This window comes from Otolemur garnettii, unplaced genomic scaffold (assembly GCF_000181295.1).
Source record: "Otolemur garnettii isolate 467f Iridium unplaced genomic scaffold, OtoGar3 scaffold00017, whole genome shotgun sequence".
NCBI classification, from domain to species: Eukaryota; Metazoa; Chordata; class Mammalia; order Primates; family Galagidae; genus Otolemur; species Otolemur garnettii.
Window position 1 is genome coordinate 10,519,278 of NW_003852412.1, and position 22,619 is coordinate 10,541,896.

The following is a 22,619-nucleotide window of genomic DNA, read 5'->3' on the forward strand; positions in this document are numbered from 1 at the left end:
TGGCAGCCAAAAACGGTATATTCCCTTCCTGTTCTCCAGCCCATTCGTGCACTCTTTCCAAAAATCGGGACATTTTTAAAACGCCGCTGGACGCGAGACAAATTGTTAAAAAGTGGGACTGTCCCGCCAAAATCGGGACATCTGGTCACCCTAGTCAGAGGAAGTGCTGCTAGAGATTTGCAGGGATTAGGACAGCCACACTTTCTGTTTCCCAGGGAGGTTTGTGCAGACAGATATCAGGCACCCCATCAGCCTGCTATGCTAAACTTGCACAACTTATGTGCCTCACATTGCCCGACACAAGATAAATTTTGTATGTAAAGATAAAACATTCTTTGCCTTACATAGTGATCTAATTTGCCTTAGATTATTGCGGTAAATAAATAAATATGTCTCATGATATTTACCAGACGGCTACTGAGTCATATGCAGACCTATGGAGGTATTTTGTGTGTGCCAACACACAGGCAAAAAGGGGGAGGGAATTGTACTTTATTCTAGAAATGTGTTTAATACAGAATACTTTAGTTTCTATTTCTGTAAAGTTGCAAAAACCTAAAATTAATATTAACTTAGAGAATAACCCCAATACTAAAATTCCAAATATTAACATTCTATTTCGTTTATGTAAATTCAATTATTTTGAAACTGACTAATCTTCCAGCTAGAATATGGATTTTAATTATTCCTTCTGTGCCTCCTATTACTGAGGATAATTAAGATTTGACATTTTTTGGACAGCTAATGAAATAGACTTAATATCCAATGGTAGGAAAAACCACTCTGATCTCATTGCTTCATTTCTGTAAATATTCCATCAAAAATGAACTTGAGCAGATTACAGCAATGATGGCCTGATCATTATATAATGAACAATGAGCTCTTCATAGTGTCTGGACTTAAGGCTGTGTTATCAGTGAGATAATGAAAAAGATAACTTTGTGCCTTATGCTACAGATTTTTAATATAAAATCAATTGTATTGTCCACATTAAGTTCCCATTGCAAAAGTTTCTCAGCCTTTGTATGACTAGTATTTTTGAGCTAGATAATTTTTTGTGAGGAGCTGTCCTGATCATTGTAGGATGTTTAGCAGCACCCCTGGCCTCTGCCCACTAGATGCCAGTAACACCCCCTGAGTTAGGACAATTAAAAATGTCTCTACAAATTGTCAGAGATCTACAGGGGGTGGGGCAGGGCACAAAATCAGCTCTATTTAAGATCTACTAATACATGAGAATTTGAGGGCTGCCATTGAAATATTTTTTATCTCTTCATTTATTCTCAGAAATTATATCTTAAAAAAGATAAAAGGTCAATAAATAAAACAACAAATAAGGAAATGTATTAACCACTCACATGTAATATTGAGATAGAATAGTTAAGGGGAAACTTCTTTTCTTTTTAATTTATAAGGTTTGAGGTCTGGAGGGTGGCAGCTTTTTCTTCTCTTCAATAGTTACCATAGGAACCAAATTATATTGTAAAAGACAGGAAAGCTTTTGCTTTATCTCTTGTCTAAATATTTTTATTGATGATAATTAAAGCCTCTGCAATATTTTTCTGAAAGGTACATAGGTGGAAGCTCCTGAAGTGCCCAGCGGGATGGCTCAATGGCCTTTGGCCACTTCTAAGTGACCTATCCCCAGAACAAGGTCATCTGGTCAAAGAGTGACCAAAGTAACTAAGTCACAGAGTAGCCTGGGAACACTGTGAGGGCTCCGTTGCCATCTAAACTTCCAGTCCAACACTCACAACTTCTTTTATGATTACACTGTCCCAGGAAGTAAGGTGCATGTATTTATTCAGTAGAGATGTTTAAGTCACCAGAATAGGTTACTCCAGGAGACGTGACATGCTAACTCCAGCACTGGAGAGTCTGTGAAATTCAGTTCTTTTGAGTAACCACTCAGTGGACGTAGTGCATGTCTACTGGGCCAGGTAATGGGGATTCAAATATGAATACAGTCCCTGCCTTCAAGGAGCTGCTGAGGTGTGAAACACCAGTAATAGTAATAGTAGTAGTAGTAATAGTGATCGTAATAGCAGTAATAGTAGTAGTAGCAGTAATAGTAATAGTAGTAGTAACAGTTTTTTCTCTGCTTAGAAGATGTCATAGTAAGATGAGGAGTAGATGATCAGCCCCCAAGAAGAAATGTGAATGCTTGGAATGATTTACAAATCTGAGTCTTGAGAACTTTACAAAGATTTCAATAAAAATCCTTCACCATTCTTCAGACTCATTTATTCCTTAGTATTAGAGCTCCTTGCAGTCTGCTTTCCAAACAGACTGTCTCTTTGCGAGAGACATCCATGCAAAAATAACCACTTTAGAAAGAGGCATTGAATTAAAATCAGCTAAATTGCTGATAAGTCCCTAAAAGTTGGCATTTTCTTATGTAGCAATGATTTGTTTAAATGTGACAGGCAAGTCTGCAGTCTTCGACTTGAAACTTTAGCCACACTGGAGTACATTTATCTTGGTTCAGAGGGACCTGGCAAATCTTGACGTGCAATTGTGCCTTCACCAAGTGTGAGTTATAGCTATTACATACAGAACATTCCGAATCCTGATGAAACATTAATTAGGAGATAAAATGTCAGTAAAAAACTGGGACTCTTTCTTATGCATTGAAGAGTGAAGTAGGGGACTGGGATTTTATGGTGCAGAGGATCGGATTTTTTGCATTAAATGAAAGAAAGGAATAGCATTGAATGATTTGTGACACAGACATTTTATTTCCCACTAAAATTGTGTGTTATAAGGAATCCACTGAAAATCTGAAAATACTGGAAATAAATTTTTACATTCAACTAGCTATGCATGGTAAGAACTCCTCCAGGAGCCAAGCATGAGTACTATATGAGTCTAATATGGTGCATTCTAGAGCCAGCTCTGAGCACCTGTTGTGTGCCTTTGTTTCCTATTTGATGGTTTGCTGGTAGACATGGACCTGGTTAGATGTCTCTGCATGTGATGTGCTGCACTTGAAGACACATAGATTCACACCTCAAGAGATTTTAGGTAGAACTACTGCTACCATAGACCAGAAAAACAGATATAGATGATTTAAGTTCATGAATTTTAAACTCCTTCCACAGCAACTCCCACTAAGAAATATACTGTGGCCATTATATATCACGTATGAATATATATTATACATTATAAATACCTCTATAACAGGGCGGCGCCTGTGGCTCAGTGAGTATGGCACCAGCCCCATATGCCAGGGGTGTCAGGTTCAAACCCAGTCCCAACCAAACTGCAACAAAAAATAGCCAAGCATTGTCATGAGCGCCTCTGGTCCCAGCTACTCAGGAGGCTGAGGCAGGAGAGTTGCCTGAGCCCAGGAGTTGGAGGTTGCTGTGAGCTATGTGATGCCACAGCACTCTACTGAGGGTGATAAAGTGAGACTCTGTCTCTACAAAAAAAAAAAATAATAATAATAATAAATAAATTTTTAAAAAATCTTTATAACACAAAAATTTTATGAAATTATACTTATGTTTATGATTACTTGTGTTGCACTTAAATTAATTTTGCAACACACAGATTGAAAAACACTGGCCCAAGTGGTTTGCCCATATCCACTGATGGATACCCATGGCATCACTTCACACAGGGGCAAACATATGAAATGGTGCTGTATTTTGACCTCCCAGTTGATTCAGAAGGACATTGTAAATCCTGTGGTTTATTTGGTATATGCAGCTTGCTGCAAAAATGGCTTCTCCTTAAATTACATTTGTTAAGGTCACTGCCAGTACTTCTTTGTCATATCAAAGGCTCTAAGAAAAATAGTTATTGCCAAATGGATAAACGTGTGTTTCCTTGTCATCAGACTTGCATGAAATGTCAATAGTCATTTACCTTACAGAAATCTGAACCTAAATGAATCAGTGATGCTTCTTAGCTATTAGATTAGGTGTCATCTTGACAATCTACTTATGTTGTACAACTTTGGAATTGTTTACAGTGACAGTCATATTTTTTCATACTACTTTACTTTCAGAGGCTTCCTGAAATTTTAGGCTTAAGATCTATTTGAAATTCTGTTGAAATCTATGACTCATTTCTCTAGAATGAATGTTGATTCCATAGACCCTCATTTGAAAACACTTAACCTGAGTAGAGCTCACTGTTGGAATCATCTTGCCAGAGCTCGGTCAGCAGCTCTTGTAATTAGTTCCTACTGGAAGGAAGCACTGCACTCTGTTCTCTTGGTGTCTAAACCATCAGCTCCTTATTTGGTTCTCCTGGTGTCCCTTTCACATGTACTCATTCAGCATAATGTCTACTGGATCAGGACTAGAGCCAGTCGAGGAAATGACTCCATTGGTTCTGTGTTTGTCTACACATTAGCTTGATTGGTGTAAGACCAGCTACTGGGGGGTAGCAGTGAGCAAGTATAGATTATAGACAGCCCCCAGAAGTGTTTGAAGTTGTTTCCAATCCCTACATCATGAGCAGAACATGGCAAAAAATCTTGTTTTTAAAATGAATTAATTAAAATGTTCACTAGATTATGCCAAAGTGTTGTAATTTTTGATAAGCATCATGTAGAACATACAACACTGAGGAGAGAACTCATCAAATCCTCAAGCAAAACTCTATAAACCACACGCGAAGGGCACCACTACCACCTTTGGGTCATGTAGCTTAATGGCAGGTTCAAGTTTTAGAGGAATGATAGATCTATATTGAACATGGAGACTATAATTTTAAGTTATGAAATGATAGGAACTATACATTCCTTGATATTCTGGGATAGAGAAAGAGCATGTGTTGTCAGGCCTTGCTTTGGTTCTGCTCTTTGCATCTCACATTTGCTGTCCAGGCCCCAATTTCATGTATTGTCTGTACCTTTTGGCAGGATCGGAGGAGCCATTCCCACTGTGTTCTCCTACTTTGCTGAAGTGCTGGCCCGGGAGAAGCGGGGCGAGCACCTGAGCTGGCTCTGCATGTTCTGGATGATCGGTGGCATCTACGCCTCTGCCATGGCCTGGGCCATCATCCCACACTACGGTAAGAGGCTGGCCTTGCAATGGCCCAGTGGTCATTTGGTTGTGTTTCTGCTTCCATTCCCATCTCTTTCTTCTCTTCTGTGTGCTGGTTTGAGAACAACACTGCCATCATCATATTTCTCTCTTCTGTAGTGACCAGTTTTCCCCTCTATACAGAGATCTGTATAAAGTGAGACTGTCTGCAATGTAGACACTAAGGCCAGGTATGGTGGCTTGTGCCTGTGATCCTAGTACTCTGAGAGGCCAGCATGGAAGGGTCCCTTAAATTAAAGAGTTTGAGACCCACCTAACCAAGAGCAAGACTCCGTCTCTACTTTAGAAAAACTAACCGGACATAGTGACACTTGCCTGGAGTCCCAGCTACTGGAGAGGCTGAAGCGGAAGGATCGCTCAAGTTCAAGAGTTTGAGGTTGCTGTCAGTTACAGTGATGCCACAGCACTCTAGCTTGGGTGACAGAGTAAGCCTCTGTCTCAAAATTAATTAATTAATTAAATGCAGACACTAAATGAATATAATCAGGAAAGGGCTATTAATATTTGTATCTACTATACTCTGACAGTCCTCTGGTCACCGAACTGTGTGGAAGTATTTCTCCCCACTAACCAGTTCTCTGATACCCAGCTATCCAAGATAGCTGATGGGCATCCTGGAGTTTACTCAACCCTGACACTCTGTTACCTGGGATTGCAGTCAGATCCCACAGATGAAGAGCTCAGTCCCAGCAGACCCTCCCACTTCAGATGCCACCTGCACATCCAGGCCTCCAGAACATCTAATGGACCAGCTATAAATTGGGGATTCTCACAACCCCCTCCTCAAGTTTGATCATTTGCTAGAATGGCTCACAGAACTCAGGGGAACATTTAACTTACATTTACCAGTTTGTTATAAAAGATATCACAAAGGATACGGAGGCACAGCCAGATGCAGAGATGAACAGGACAGATATGTGGTGGGGTAAGGAGCTCCAGTGACTTTCCCGGGCTTACCACCTGTCAAGCACTTTCACCTGTGTTCAGCAACCTAAAAGCTCTCCCCATGGTTCTGGAACTTTTATAAAAATCCTATAAAACATCTATAAAAATCAGATAGGTATGATCAATTTGGGTTTTTTTTTAATTATTATGTTTTGCCAATGTCTAATACAGTGCCTGACTTACAGTATGTCCCTAATAAATGTTGCTAGATAAGTAAATTAATACTATTAATTCCAACCTTCCTCCACTTTATACCTATTATCTCCTAACATAATCTCTTTACCTCTAATTTTTTTCCCCTCAGATTTATTCTGAACATGAACATGCAGATAATTTTTCAAAGCCTTTGATTTAGCCATTTTATAAAGTTTGTAAGAAATGAAAAAAAGGGAAACATTTTCCTAGTGCGAATATCTTTTAAAATGCAGGATACTAGCTGGACACACTTCCTTATGCTGATAATCCCAGTGCTTTTAGGAGGCTGAAGAGGAAGGATTGCTTGAGGCCAGGAGATTGAGATTAGCCTAGGCAACATAGCAAGACATGGTCTCTACAAAAAAAATTTAAAATAAAAAGCTACTGAATTATATGTGGGGGAAAAGTTAATTATGCATGCAGAGATAACACTAAAAATTCAATGATCTTTTCATTTAAATTTTTTGCTTGAATTCTCACTAAATACCAGGCATAGTGCCATGGAGGATAACATGGTGAAAAGGGAGACGCCCTGTGGCCTTATGGCATCTTCAGAAAGATGACTAGTACACAATTAATTACAATATTAATAAACATTATAAAAAAGAGAAGTTTGGGTTGCACTGAGAAAATAGAACCCGAGGAGCGAAACCAATGTGTGCTGGGATGGGGGTCGGGGGGTGCTTAGAAAGCCTGGCTCACTTTTCCCCCTTTCAGACTCAAGTAAACACCGACTTCCTCCGAAAAGAATCCCCTAACTTCCTTGACTAAACCAAATTCCCATGTGATAGCTTTCCCTTGGAGCATTTATCTAGCTGTAATTGTACATTCCTTCTCTGGTTGTTTGATGGATGGCTACCTCTTGCACTAGTTGAGTGCCACCTCCTTTGTCCTCACCGAAGCCCCAACACCAGGGCAGTGGTGCCTGGCAGATGACCAGCAGGGTGGGCTGTGTACACAGCCCAGTGCAAAATAAAAAGGTAGGGCTCCTGGTTCAAAAACTGCTGAGGATTTCAAGATGGTGACAGCAGAGAATTAAACCGAGCACAGGGACCCTCCCAGAACGGTGGGATTGAGTGAACAAATGAATGAAAGTTGAAATTTGAAGGCTGTGTTAGAATTAGCCCAAGTAAAGGGAGGTAAGAGAGAACCCTTGAGGCACAAGTGTATGTAAAAGCCACATACAAAAAGGCAATAGCGGGTAGAAATTTTGAAAAACTAGAAGTGGCATGATTAATTATTTTTAACTCCACTTTCTGCTTCTCTCCCCTTCCCAAGAGGGTGGGGGTTGGGGCTGAAAGCTCCCAGCTTGTGGTCATAGCTGGGTCTTTCTGACAACCAGCTCCTATCTAGGAACCCAAAAGGAGTCACCTCATTAGAATAAAAAATGCTTCTATCCCTCAGGAAATTCCAAGGGATTAGGAGCTCTGATCACGAACCAGGGATGAAAACCAACATATATGTTTCTTACTATAAAACACAGTATCAAACGCTTTTGCATTTTGCTGTTTCTCAAGCCATGATTTCATTTGTTTCCTATGTACGGTCTACTCTGGGGACGCCCCATGCCTTCAGCCTAAGGGGAGGTCAGAAGATACACAGATCACCACCAGCATATAAGGCAACATGAGGCTGTCATACATATCAGACAAATGTCTTTACTCCCACCCTGTGGGCCCAGCCCAAAGCTTAGCCCACCTCTTCCAGCAGCTCAGCACTGGGATAGGAGCAAGAAAAAGATCCTGTGTTCTGATGGCCCATGGACATGCAGAACTTCACAGGTGACTTTACCTGTCCATGCTCCTGAGATCTCCTCCTCAGCACTTGCTATTCTTGCCATCCCCGAGTTTTTACAGCTTTCATGTTTCTGAGAAATACCCTCCATCCTCCTCCAGAAGCAAGAGGTTCTGAGTGGCTTAAACAGTGAAATTCAGGGAAAAGTCAACAAAATCCAGGAATCAAATTCAATAAGCAAGGAAGGTGTTCTGGTTACATTTGTGTGCTTGTGTGTGAGTATGTGCAAACAGGCTAAAGTCTGCAAAATAGGTCACTATGTACAGTAAAACCACGTGTGACTTCAAAACCCCCACTCTCTGATGTCTAAAATCTAATCAATCTAAGCAATTAGATTTCAAAAACTCACACTTTGCTCATTTTCTATATTTGTGCTTTTGTTTTACAACAGGGCAATTTTTCCTTATAAAACATAGTTGTTAGGAAACAACCTTAGTGAGTTTGACTCATTGCTAAAATCAGCCACAGCCTTTACTACACAGATGCATTATAATTTGGTGACCATACCAAGTTACAAAATTCATGGTGTCACGCTCTTTCTTTTGAGGAACTTAAAAAGTTATAAGAAAACCAAAATTGTGTTTAAGAAGAAAAACAAGACATAAGGAATTGGATGCTTGGCCTGAAGAGAACTTTTCTTTGCTGAACATTTGAGTTTGAGGTGCCAAGTTCATGGGTTTCTCATCTTTAGACCCTGGTTGCCTCTGGGCCAGAGGCGCCCTCAGACAGGCAGGTCTGCGTAACAACCGTGAGGAATCAAGGAGATTTTTCTGTTTTCTGTGGCCATCCAAGGAATAGAGAGGATTTTTCTCCTTTGTCTGGGACCTGAGGATCTCAGCCACACTCAGAACCTTCCTCTGTAGAACAGCACCTAACTTATGCCCCACGCAGTTCATGGTTCTGATGGAAAAGCCATTCAGGAATTGCTTTAGAGGAACTATGTTTAGGGAGAAAAGGAAATGCGGGGCTTAGGCGGAATGCAGCTTTCCCCACATTGCCACAGGCAGCCCTCGTGCAATTTAAATCAAACAGCCACCTCTGCCAGGGACCCACACAGGACTCCACATGGCAACCGGATTATTTCTTTTCTCTTTCTTTCTTTTTTCTTCTCGATTTTGGATTACTTCTTAGCCTTCCTGCAGGCCAGTCTTGCTCTCTGCAGCCTGTGATGACAGCATGGGTCCCTGGCTCCCTGGGCTTATTGTCGCACCCTTCATGACCCTTCCCACCACATCGCTCAGCCTGCTGGCCTTAAGCTCGCAATTCAGACTGGCTTCTGCAGTCTGCGTGTGCCCACCAACCCCGGCATGATTGTTTTTATTTTTGTTCATTTCTCAGTAGGGATTCAGTCCCTCAGACCCTGCCCTTCATACATCCCTGCCTTGATCTGTGGATGGCCCCACATTTTCTCTCTTGTCTTGCCACTAGTCAGCCAATGGCTGACCCACAAAGAGTAAACACCACCTTTGTTTTTCCAAAATACACTTAAGATACTTCCTGTGTATAGCAATAAGGGCTGACCAACTCCTACATAACTGGAATGAGGGATGGTTGGAAACCATAAACAATGCATGAAAAGTTACAAAAACATCACGACACAGCAGAATTAAATGTCTGAGGCTAACATCAACTTTTATGTTGGCCTCGGCTTCCCAAGGAGCTGGGACTACAGGTGCCCAGCACAATGCCAGCTCTTTTATACAGACCAGGTCTTACTCTGCCTCAGGCTGGTCTCAAACTCATGAGCTCAGGCAAACCACTCACCTCAGCCTCCCAGAGGGCTAGGATTACAGGCATGAGCCACTATGCCCAGAAAAATATTAAAATCTTATTCCCTTGGCTTGGTGCCCGTAGCTCAGCAGCTAGGGTACCAGCCACATACAGTGGAGCTGGTGGGTTCAAACCTGGCCTGGGCCTGCTACACAACAATGACAACTATAACAAAAAAGAAAAAAAAATAGCTGGGCATTGTGGCAGGCACCTGTAGTCCCAGCTACTTGGGGGGCTGAGGCAAGAGAATTGCTTAAGCCCAAGAGTTTGAGGTTGCTGTGAGCTGCGACATTACAGCACTCTACTGAAGATGACATAGTGAGACTCTGTCTCAAAAAATAAATAAATAAATAAAATTTTATTCTCTTGCTTTGTTGAAGGCTTTCCATGGCCAGAAGCACAGCAAAAACAACAGAGTATTTCAATCAATCCTTCCTGCAAATTAGAATTAACAAAGGATGTCTTTTAAAATGCCCTTGCTGTTATACTCTTACAACTTGAAGAGTTTTAATTATTTTTTTTAAGTTTAAAAATCCTGTGCTGAGACTTCTGGAGTAATACTGACGCTCTATATCTTAAACTGGGTGGGGTCCTTCTGGGGTATTCCCTCATAAAAATCACTAAGCTGGGTGCTGAAGATTTGTGCATGTTGCTATATGGATGTCACGTTTTCTCATAAACACTTTTTAATAAGTTTAGCATTTTTCCCTTATCCTGAAAATACCCAGGCTTAAAGCCTACCTCAGATCAATCAAATCAGATTCCCTAAGCTAGGGACTCAGCATCAAGAGCTGTTATTCTTCTTTTTTTCCAGTTTCACTGAGGTGTGATTGATGGATAAAAATTATATATGCTTAATGTGCACAACTGGACCTTTTGATGACCTATGCATACATTGTGAAGTGATTACACAATCAAGCTAATTAGCATCTCTATCACTTCATATTGTTATCTTTTGTGTGGGGGCTAGAACACTTAAGATCGGCTCTCTTAGCAAGTTTCAAGTGCACAAGGTGGTAGGGTCTTAGAAACTGTAGTCACCATGACCGACATTAGTTCTGCAGAACTTATCACCTTAGAACTGGAAGTTTGTACCCTTTGACCATCATCTCCCCGTGTTCCCCTTCCCTCTGCCCCTGGTAACCACTCTTCTACTCTCTCTGAGTTTGACTTCTTTAGATCTACCCATGAGTGAGATCATACAGTATTTGCCTTTGGCTTGTTTACCTTAGTATAATGTCCTCCAGGTTCGTCCCCGCTGTTCCAAATGGCAAGAGTTCCCTCTTGGTTAAGGCTGAATAACATTCCACTTTGTGTGTGTCTGTGTGTACATCTACATCTCTATGGTTTAGAGTTTTATAAGTCTACAGTTTCAGGTCTTACCTTTAGGTCGTTAATCCATTTTTAGTTGATTTTTGTGTATGATACAAGAGAAGGTCTTATTTTCATGCTTGTGTATGCAGACATCCCATTCTCCCAGCACCATTTACTGACGAGACTATTCTTTCCCCTACTGCACATTCTTGGTGCCTTTTTCAAAGATCAGTTGACTGTCTATGCGTGGATTTATTCCACTGGTGCATCTGTGTTTATGTCAGTATTCCACTATTTGAATTACTGTAACTCTGTAATATCATTTAAAATCAGAGGGTGTAATATATCCTGCTGTATTCTTCTTGCTCAAGATTGCTTTAGCCATTTGGGTCATTCGTGTTTCCACACCAATTTTAGGATTGTTTTCTCTACTTCTGGGAAAATGACACTAGAATTTCCATAGGGATTGCACCAAATCCATAGATCGCTTTGGGTGGTATCAGTAATATTAATTCCTCTGATCCATAAAGACAGGATATCTTTCCATTTGTTTGTGTCTTCTTCGTTTTCTTCATCAGTGTTTTATAGTTCTCTGGGTGCAGATCTTTTACCTCCTTGGTTAAATTTATTCACCAAGAAAGATAAAATACTTAGGCCTTTATAAATGAGATTGTTTTAATAATTTCTTTTTCAAATAGTCTCTTATTCATGTATAGAAATACAACTGATTTTTGTTTGTTGCTTTTGTATCTTGTAACTTTATTGAATCCATTTTTTAGTTCTACCAGTTGTTTGGTGAAATCTTTGGAATTTTCTATATTGTGAACTAAAATAAAATCTTAAGCCCCACAGCTGACTGAATGGACCCCACCTTGGCTAAGGGAACCCCCATAATAACTTAAAGCTGAGATGCCAGCCATGAAAGAAAGGAAAGGTCCATTCTACCCTTTGGAATTATTCTTTGTATAATAATAAGATACAAAACCAGTAATAGGCCTAAGGCCATGAGAGTTGATGACCTAGATTATCCATTTATTAATACTTAGCAGATCACTTACATCATGGCATATGTCTGGTGGCTTATCTCTGGTTAACAAACAGATTTCCCCATCTTAGTTTTAAATGGTCCAAGGCTTTAGACAAAGCTACATTTCTTTAACCAATTGCAAATCAAAGGATTTTTAAACCCACCAGTTGTAAGGCCCTGTGGAGATGTCCTACCTTTTTGGGCCAAACCAATGCACACTTTCCATGCACTGACTTGTGATTTTATGTGTAATTCCCGTCCCTCTAAGATGTATAAAACCAAACTGCAACCCAACCACGGCAAGACCATTTGTTCAAGGCCTCTTTTGTGTGGCTTTTCAGGGTAGGCTCACCATATATTTGGCTCAAAATAAACCTCATTAGGTTGTCTAACAGAGTTCAATAATATATAAGATCATGTCATCTGTGAACAGGGACAGTGTTACTTCTTCCTTTTTAATCTGGATGTCTTTTCTTTCTTTCCTTGCCTGAATGCTCTGGGTAGGACTTCCGGACTATGCTGAATAGGAAGACAAGAGCTAGCATCCTTGGCTTGTTCTTGATCTCAGAGGAAAATCTTTTGAATTTTCACCATTGGACATGTGCGCTGTGGGCTTGGGCCTGTTATCTATGGCACTTACTATGTTGAGATACACCAGTAGTTCTCAAACCCTCCAGGTGATTCTAACACACAGCCAGAGTTGAGATTGTTCAACTCCCTGCCCCTCCCAGTTAGCAATCTCAGACTCTGTTTTTGTGCCAAGCCCTTAAGATTTGATTTTATACAGGGAGGGCTGTGCATGCTGATAAAGAGAAGATGAGCCTGACCCAAATGGCAGTTGGCGATTGAGTTTCAGCTTGTTGGTTTCATCCACACTAATGCACTTTCCCACTCAACTTAAAATAGATAAGGGTCTAAAAGTCCGTCCACTTTCCCTACAGACTCTGAAAACATAAAGTTTGTATGTTCCCTCTTAAATTCTCCATTGTATAAATGAAGCCATAACCCACAGAAACAGTTGGTCCCTGGAATGTCTACCACCACCAGTGTCCGGAGTTCTCACCCTGCAGGAAAGGATCACAGGAGCGTAATAGAGTGTCTCAGAGCTGGGACCTCACCCGCTTCACGCTTTGCTCTGGAGAGAAGGAATCAGTAATTGACATCCACATCACATGCACATTTCAAATGATAGGTAACACTCATGGTCGGAAGGCTCTTGGGCAGAAGAGCTTGTCTGTGGGTGTCACCTTTCTGTATTTGTGGCAGAGCCATCAGTGCTCAAAGCATAAGTCTGATGTCATGAGACTTGAATTCTGGCCCCAGATAAGCCTTTGATGCAGACTGGACCTTGAGTGGGTCACCAAGGATTCTGGAGGGAAATCTGGAGGGATTCTTGGGAAGTTAGCCACAACATCAGGAAGGGTGTTTGATTGCTCCAAGGGCTGGTGAGTTAAGACATGGGCCATGGCCAGGAACTTCCAAGATCGAAAGTGGGGTCAGCCTGGCCTGCTGAGAGGGACCTGGCTTTTGTACCAGCATCTGACAATGATGGTGGTTCTCTTCATGTCACTGCTCTTAGAGTTGAAGGTTTCCCCAGAGACAGACAGTTGCCAACATCTGAAGTTTCCCAGCATAAACTCACCTGTCCCAGCTCTGACAAGGCCTCTGGCGACAGAGGGCATGGCTCCGTTACACTAGCACCTTCTTTATGGGCTGCATTAAGAAGCTTCTGGGCTTCCTGTTTCTTACCCTGTGGCACAGAGCAGTCCACTAGAGCAAGGGAGGAGAATTAGCAAACCCGGAAAGGAATGTCCCTGCACCAGCAGAAACTGGGAATTTAGAAGACAAGTTAGAAGACAAGGCTCTTCTTGACCTGTTCCCACAGCTTTCTCCAGTCCCAGGCGTTTAGAGTGGGTATTAGCTACCAGTTCATAAAAAAAAAGCAATGTTTTCTTTTTTTCCTCTCTTTTTTTCTTTTCTTTCTTTCTTGTTGTTGTTGTTGTTGTTCTGGTTGTGCGACAGAGTCTCACTCGGTCACCCTAGGTAGAGTCCCATGGCATCATCATAGCTCACAGCAACCTCTAACTCTTGGCCTTGAGCAATCCTCTTGCCTCAGCCTCCTGAGTAGCTGGGACTATAGACCCCCACCACAATGCCTGGCTAGTTTTTCTATTTTTAGTAGAGACAGGGGTCTCACTCTTGTTCAGGGGGTCCTTTAACTCCTGAGCTCAATCAATCAGCCTCCTGCCTCAGCCTCCCAGAGTTCTGGCATTATAGGTGTGAGCCACCACCTGGCTAAAGCAATGTTTTCAAGAACAGATAGTTCATGCGCAAATGTTCTCTGCCACCCTTCCTCCACTTCCTCCCTCTCCCCAAGCTCTCTAATAATCAGGACACATCAGCCATTAATGGAAGCCCCATTGCTGCAGGGGAAATGGGAACAGAGAGCTGAATCATAGGCACTTTCCTCTTCGGCTAAGAGCTTTCATTTAGGCCCAGGCTTTGCAGTTGCTGCCGGTCTGCGACACTGTCTGCTCCATTAAACCCTCTGTCATCATGTTCTCTTCTAAATTTGTGTGCACGTCAGATGAGGAGTTCTCCCCCACTGTGCACATTACAGCATGCAGCAAGGAAGCTCAATTAGCTAAGTGGGGAGGTTCTCCTTTTAACCTGAAAGGCCTCAGCTCTGAAAGCCCACAGAGCACTGGGCTGGACTCAGCACCTAGCACAGCCCAAAGCCTCTGTCCAGCCCACTGCAAATAGCACAGGGCCAGTCTGGGAGCACCCACAAAGCCCATGCCATACCCACCCCAGCCACAATGAGATGTCTGGGCTAAAGACAACATATATTCCCAAGGTTGTCCAACTGCCCCAAATCTCTCTGCTTCCTTTGATGACAAGGTATATGAGGTTAATATATTCTTTCTCCCTAGTGGCGAACCTGGGGTGAAGAAGAGGGGAGAGGTGATAGCTGTCTGCTGGAGGAAGGAAGCAGGAAGGGATTCTCACTTCCTCAACCCGGCAGGTGTTCAGCGAGAGGGGAGGCACCGTGACCAGGAGAAAGAGCTATGTGTGATTTGAGGGGCACTCTGAGTCTCAGCCCTGCTGCTTCTGTGAGCTCTGTCAAGCTTTTCTATCTCACCCAGCCCACTTTCCAAGTCACTACTGTGATGAGGATGACGCATAATAATCATGGCAGGACACTCAGTGTGTAATTAGTGCTCAAAAGTCATAGCTATTGTTGTTATCAGAGTTATGTCCTACATGGGATACCTGGACAGTCAAAGCAGCCCAAACATGAGCTCAGAAGCTACAGCAAAAGAGAGAGAAGGTATTACAAAGCTAGGACTTTCCTAGGGTTTGAAAGATCAGAAGAGTCAGTGAAAAGAAAAAACTTAGATGAAAGTTGGGATAAGCAAGTCATTATGGTGGCTCACACTTGTAATCCTAGTGCTCTGGGAGGCTGAGGCAGAAGGATCACTTAGAGTGAAGTTTAATACCAGGCTGAACAAGAGCAAGACCCCATTTCTATTTTAAAAAAAAAATAGCCAGGTGTAGAGACACACACCTGTAGTCTCAGTTGCTTGGAGGCTGAGGCAGAAGGATAACTTGAGCCTAGGCATTTGAATTGCAGTGAGCTATGATTACTCCATTGCACTCTACCCGGGGGGGACAGAGTAAGACTCTGTCTCAAAAAAAAAAAAAAAAAGTTAAAATAATTAGAAAGAATCAAGGAAAAAATAAAACCATAAAGCCATGACTATCTGGACCCCAGTGAATCAGAATCCTTCAGCCATTTGTTTGTTGGGTAAATTAATATTCAAAGGGCCCATTCTATATAAGGACCTATTGTCAAGGCCATGGTGCCATCCTCTGCAGGTAGAAAGAACGAGAATCTGACAAGCCCAGTCTGCCAGTGTACACACCAGCCAGCCTGTGGATTCCACAGGCAGCAGCAGAGGCAGCTGTCTCAATAGCAAGGGGTCCAAAGGCCTGGAGTCAGGCCTTAGGCAGAGTGGTTAACAGCACAGGTGTAGATGGGAGGCCCTGGTTCTAAGCCGTCTGTGCTACTGTCTAGCTTCACCACCTTTGGGATAATTACCTAGGCTCTCCGGTGCTCACTTTCCTCATCTATAAAACAGACAAATACTAATGGTGTTACCTACCAAGACTGCTATATAATCAAAGGTCTGTGTAAAAAAAGTGGTCACTTTGCCTAGTGCCTGCACTTACGGTCCTTAAGCATAGTCTCATTTGGGGCTGAGTTGGAGTTGGGGAGGAAGATTTTAAAAGAGGAAGATTAAAAATAATGTACTCACCTTTTCCTAACCATGTTTTCTCAGCTGTTCACCTACCATTTGAAGTTGTGGAGATGCATGAGAAAGTAGAAAGGTACCGGGCAGAATTGTACGCCATGGTGTTCTCTGCCCGCTGTGCTGGGGGTCAGGGAGCCCTTGGCTTCAAATTTCCTTCACTTTGGTTCACTTTTCCTTATACAGTAATAAGATCTATCAGCCAAGCAAGCAGTGATAAAGTCTTTAAGAGCTTAAGAAATACACATGAGATTAAAAATGCATTATTATGGTTTAAGCACAGCCATTTCTTTGAGGGAGTCAGCTTCATTGTTCATGGTACACAGAAGCGCGTGATTTGGGGAAGTCTCACAGACTGACGCATAACCACAAGCCAGCTCCCCATGCTCCAGCCCTCCTGTCTCTCTTCTCCTCCTCTTTATTTTATAGGGGTAATAAAAAGCCTGTGGGGGAGACAGCTATCAGCTAGATGCAGATAGACCTGAAAGACACCCACCAGGGGTGCCCAAAAATGTATACACCTGTTAAGAGCTGTTAGCCATGTATTAGTTTTTGAGGTTGAATTGAACTAGTAGAGATGTGTAGTGTGGCGTTCACTCAAAAGATGGCATAGATCCAATGAATGCTGGCGTCACCATGAGACAGGCAGGACAGTCAAAGACAGTGACAGGAGGAAGCTTGTCACTGAGGAGCTTAACACCATCTTGAAGTGGTATTTAAAATTCGAGAATGTTGGTGAAGTATGATGACAAAGGAGGCGTGAGTATGCAACAGAACCTTCCCACGCCTGACAACTACACGCATCTGTGATAAGTCCGAGACACACGGTGCTGCGTGTGATGGTCACAAGGCAAGATCTGAAAGCCGTGCACAGCAACAAGTCCTGGGCTTCTGCTGTGGAGTCGGAATAGTTTACACGCTCATCACAGAAGTCTACCAAACAGGGTGCACGTGACAGGAGTCAGCAGAACAAGTGCATTCTTAAAACAGCAAAATGGAAAGTTTTCACACCAAGATCCAAATATGCACCAAGACATGACTGACCTTGATGAGAATTTGCCAGGACAGTGGATAGGACGAAGAGGTGCAGAGTCTCCCCCAATTCTCCTGAATTAACACCCCAAGACTCCCACCTATGGAGAAACTTAGAGGAGGTGGTACCATAGAAACCAGCTGCTCTGGTGGTACTTCAGGAAGAAATTGAAACGACATCCGCAGAGATATAAGCGGACACTGTGGTCAGTGTTGCTTAAGCAGTAATTCATGTTATCATGAGTGTCCGGACGCGGATGGTAACCACTTGAGCACCTCTGGTAATTGCAGCAGTCAAACATGACTCGTAATCATCTTTTGTTAAACGTGCATATTGACTATTACAATTTTAATACAGCTTTTTTCCTTTCCCAAAGTGTGTATACCTTTTTTGGCGCCCACTGAATTTACTTTCTTTAGGGACTAACAGTCCTGCACAGACCTGGGAAAGCACTTTTCAACATTCTCCCTCTGACGATTGAGGCTTGTTTAGTGAAATCAGAGCAGCTGCCTCCCCTACTATAAATTAAGCCAATTTTCATGGGGTGGAGATCTTAACTCTCACATTCAAGAGCTCCAGAAAGAGGGAGGAGTCAGTCACTTGTGGAGAGGCTCTGTGTCCCAGGCATTATACCAGGCATGTCATCTTACACGCATGACCTTAGAATGGGGAGATAGACTGTTCTTGTTGTTGGAGAGACTGGCTCTTTATTTCAAAGACATATGTCAATATTCAGTATCAAAATAGCTGCACTATTGGTTTTCTCCTTCTCCCTGGGGGCCGCAAAGAGGCCACACCAAAGGGGAGTACATTTTAAGCCAATAAGCTGCAGGATGTACACCTAACAGGCTTCACTCACAGAAACCTCACCAAAAAGGGGGGACTGGGCAGGGGAAGAAACTCTGAAAGGTTTTCAGTACACAGCCAGCTCAAAGGAGAACTCTCACAGCCAGATGTGATGCCCAGGGGGCCCCAAACCAAAGAAGCAAGGTTTCAGAATAATATAGAATTGTCAAAGTCTTGTACATAAGCTATTCAGGATTTCTCCAGCATAGACTGACGCAAAGTACAAGGAGACAGCACTTTTACAGATAGCAGCTGTAAATAGCAGACCCAGATAGGGTAATGAGAAGAGTTTCGTATGGCTAAATTAGTGGTAAAAACATAATTTTCTCTCTTTCAAGAAGGCAGGAGAACAATTATGTGATCAGTTCACCATAAGGAGCACATGATCCGTTCTGTGAGTAGTTGGCAAGGCGGTAGAGACAGGACAAAAATTTGATCTCAGAGGTCTTACCACCTTAATTTGTTCACTTCTAATGAAAAATAAATAAACTTGCCCAAAGCTGAGCAGCATGCTTTTGTTGGGGTTTTTTTGTTTGTTTGCTTTTGTTTTTGGCTAATGCCTCCTGGGATCACCCTTCTGGTTAGGCTGGGACTTTGTACAGAGCAGCGAGGTTTCCCATAGAGGAATCTTTCCCTGGGCTCTGTTCGGCTCTCAGTAAGGCAGGCCCATACCTTTTGCCTTCCTCTAAGAAGAGGGCATATGCATTAAGCTGAAAAATCACCTTCCAAAAGTGAGAAAGGGATTAAATCGCTGCTTCAGAGCTGGGGAAGTCTTTGGAATGTTTCACGAATAGTTGCTACAACAACCAAAAATGTAGCTACAAAATGTGTGCATCACAACACGCTTTTAAAGACATGGTGCACTGTGCTCACCTTCCCTTAAATGTTGTTCCCAAAGATGCTAAGCCTCTAACCCAGCTGGAATCTCTGGGAAGAGGCAGAGACAGTTTGGTAAAAAAGACATGGTGGTGGGGTGGGTGGGGGACAGAGTGGGCAGCTAAAGGAGAAAGCAGCCTTCCAGTTAAAGATCAGCCCTCAGTTTAAAGGTCAGCTTGGGGCAGGCTGGCCTCAGGTGGAGTCAAGGTTAGAGGGAGACATGTAAGCAGGTCTTTACAGTATGGCAATTTCCTGCTCTTGTGCTAATGTGAAGAACTGTGTTCTCTTGCTGATAACACTGCAGGGGACAGGTGACACTGTAGAGTAAGGGCTTGTGGCCTCAATGCCATCTGTCCCTTAGGTAGTTAAGTGAAGCCTATAGGCCTCTTTCCAGAATAACATTTTTATATGCAGACAGTAAAGCAAATGGGATTATAAATGAAACCAATTGTTTCAAAATACAAGTATCAAAATATGTTAGCATGTAAAGTAACAACATCCAGTGACAAGGCTTGTAGCTACCATGATTTCGAGGTAGATATGAGCATAGAAGCTGGAAATCAACTAATGCTTCCTTTTGAGTCCTCAGAAATCACTGGACCCCAGATTGTCTCCAGGATCCCACATTCCATTCACTGCAGTTAAAATTGGAATTGAATGAATACAAAGAAAAAGATCAAATTGGTGGGACATAAACAAGATACAAGTTTTGTTTTGTTTTGTTTTTAATCACGTAAAAGAAGCCAGTGATGGAGGCAGTCCAAGGCTGGTAGGCGGCTCACAGTCACCATCCAAGGCCCTAATTCTTTTCATCTCAATGTTCCTCCAGGCTTAGCGCTTTCCAACTAATAGGTCTACAGTTGAGGCAGCACAAAGTAGGCAGATGTGGAAGAATATGTCTGTATCCCCACAAAAAGTCTCCTTGGAAGTCCCATACAAATCCACTTTCGTCTCATTGGCCAGAATTTCTACACAAAGGGAGTCTTGGAAATGCACCATTGCCTCTATTCTGAGCAACAAGGAAAATAGGAGTCAGGGTGGGAAGGAGCTGAGGAAAGGCCAGGCTGTCTCGGCTGCACCGAGACGTTTCCTTTTCTCTGGAAACTCTTTCAGGAATGTTGTTGCATTTCATAATTTAAGCATGGCCCTTCTGTGTCACTCAGCTTTTTGAATGTTAGTAACAGAAGAAGGCCATTCTGCCTAACTTAATTAGAGCAAGAATTTGTTGAAAGGGTACTGGGTAGCTTACAAAATGGTCAAGAGGGCTGGAGAACCAGGCTCAGAAAATGGCAGGAATTAAGGGACTCCTCCCTTAGATGGCTGACATAGCCAAACTCAAAATCTCAGCACTCAGACCAAAGAAAACACTTATAGTTTAAGAAAAATGAGCCCAGATCACACAAGGTCAGTTTCTAGTGCACCAAGGAACTTTTAATACTATTTGATTTTTGATAAAGAAAAGAATTAAGGCCTTGGATGGTGACTGTGAGCCGCCTACCAGCCTTGGACTGCCTCCTTCAGTCACAAGGGGGGAGTTTTCTTTGCAAGATGCAATCCTTACGAATGCCACCTGCTGTAGTAAGTCATAATTACCCAAGCATGACAGCCTAGACAAGTTATCCAGTGCCCTCCTTCAGATAATGTGCTTGGCACAGGCTAACGTGTGTCGGGAAGAGAACCTGGGCCCATTTGAGGGGATGTATAGTTTGGGCTAGTGTGGCCATTATATGTTGGTTTCAGAGAACACAGACAAGGCTCTGGAAAGCCCCAGCCATGTGAGTCTTCTGAAGCGTTCCAGAGCATATCAGATTTCCGCAGTCCTCAGATCACAGGTGATTAGGCCCTTGGTCCTCCCTGGCAGACTAGATCCCCCACAAATCCTGAAGAATGTGCTCTGCGGAAGAGGAGTAGGCACCTGTACCCACAGTGTATGAAGATACAGTGCCCAACCCAACAGCTATGATGTTGGGGGTTGCCTTGAGAAAAAGTAGTGAATACATTTTATAGTATAAAAAATTAATTTAAGGCCAAGTGCAGTAGCTCATGCCTGTAATTCTAGCACTTTTGGAGGTTGAGAAAGGAGGATCACTTGAGGCCAAAAGTTTGAGACCATCCTGAGCAGGAATGAGATCCCATCTCTAAAAAAATAAGGAAGAAGAATTATCTGCAGGGTGTGCTGGCACTTACCTGTAGTCCCAGCTGCCTGGGATGCAGAGGCAAGAGGATTGCTTGAGCCCAGGGGATTGAGGTTGCAGGGAGCTGTGATGACACCACGGCACTCTAGCACAGGTAACAGAGACCCTATTTCAAAACAAACAAAAAATTAGAAAAAAAAAAAAGAGTTTAAAAAATTAATGGCAATACTAAATTTTGGTGAGGATGCAGAGAAAACATTTTCCATGCATTGCTAGTAGAAACAAAAGGTAATATAACTACTTTGGAAAATGGTTTGACCTTTTCTTAGAAAATTAAATATACACCTAATGTATTAGCTAGTAATCACACTCTTGGGTATTTATCACAGAGAAAGGAAAACTTACGTCCATGGGAAAACTTCTGCATCATGGCCCATACAACTTTATTTGTACCAGCCCCAAACTGGAAACAACCAAAATATCCCACAGGACCACTGAATTGCGACCTGGCAATGAAAGAAAACAAAACTATGAATGCAACAGGTGTGTGGACCCCAGTGGCATTTTGCTGCGTGAAATAGCCAATCTCAAAATGCATGTGTATGCAACATTCTAGAAATGACAAATGCAGAGATGGAGAACAAAGTAATTGTTGGCAGCGGTGGGAGTGGTCGGGGAGGGAGTGGGTACGACTCCTCAGGAGTCCCATCAGGGAGAACGTGGTGTCAATGGAATAACACGAAGTGGTTACATGAATCTGCACGTGTGAGAAGATGACGTGGAACGATACGTACGCATTGGGTTAATGTCAGTTTCCTGCTTTCCATATTGTACTGTAGTTATGTCAGATTAATTATTTTTTCTTTTTGAGATAGGAGCTCACTCTGTTCCCCAGGCTAGAATGCTATGGGTGTAATCACTGCTCACTATCACCCCAAACCTCTGGGCTCAAGAGAGGCTCCCACCTTAGCTTCCCGAGCAGCTAGGACTATAGGCATGCACCACTATGCTGGGGTGGCTCAGGCTGGTCTCAGACTCCTGACCTCAAGCAATCCTCCTGCCTTGACCTCCCAAGTATCTGGGACTATAGGCATGCTACCATAGCTGGCTCATTTTTCTTATTTTTTGTAGAGACAAGGTCTCCATATGTTGCCCCAGCTCACCTCAAACTCCTGGCCTCAAGAGATCCTCACGGCTCGGCGCCTGTGGCTCAAGCGGCTAGGGCGCTAGCCACATACACCTAAGGTGGCAGGTTCGAATCCCCAACCCGGCCCGCCAAACAACAATGATGGCTGCAACCAAAAAATGGCCAGG

At 42.7% G+C, this 22,619-nt stretch overlaps 1 protein-coding gene across 1 annotated transcript in view; it reads left to right on the top strand.

Moving 5' to 3' along the window:
* The window catches only part of SV2C (synaptic vesicle glycoprotein 2C), a 241,488-nt gene that overhangs the window by 130,209 nt on the left and 88,660 nt on the right, over positions 1-22,619 (top strand). The window contains exon 4 of the mRNA XM_003785923.2: positions 4,874-5,025. Coding sequence (XP_003785971.1) covers positions 4,874-5,025 — 152 coding nt within the window. The remainder of the gene's footprint in view (positions 1-4,873; positions 5,026-22,619) is intronic.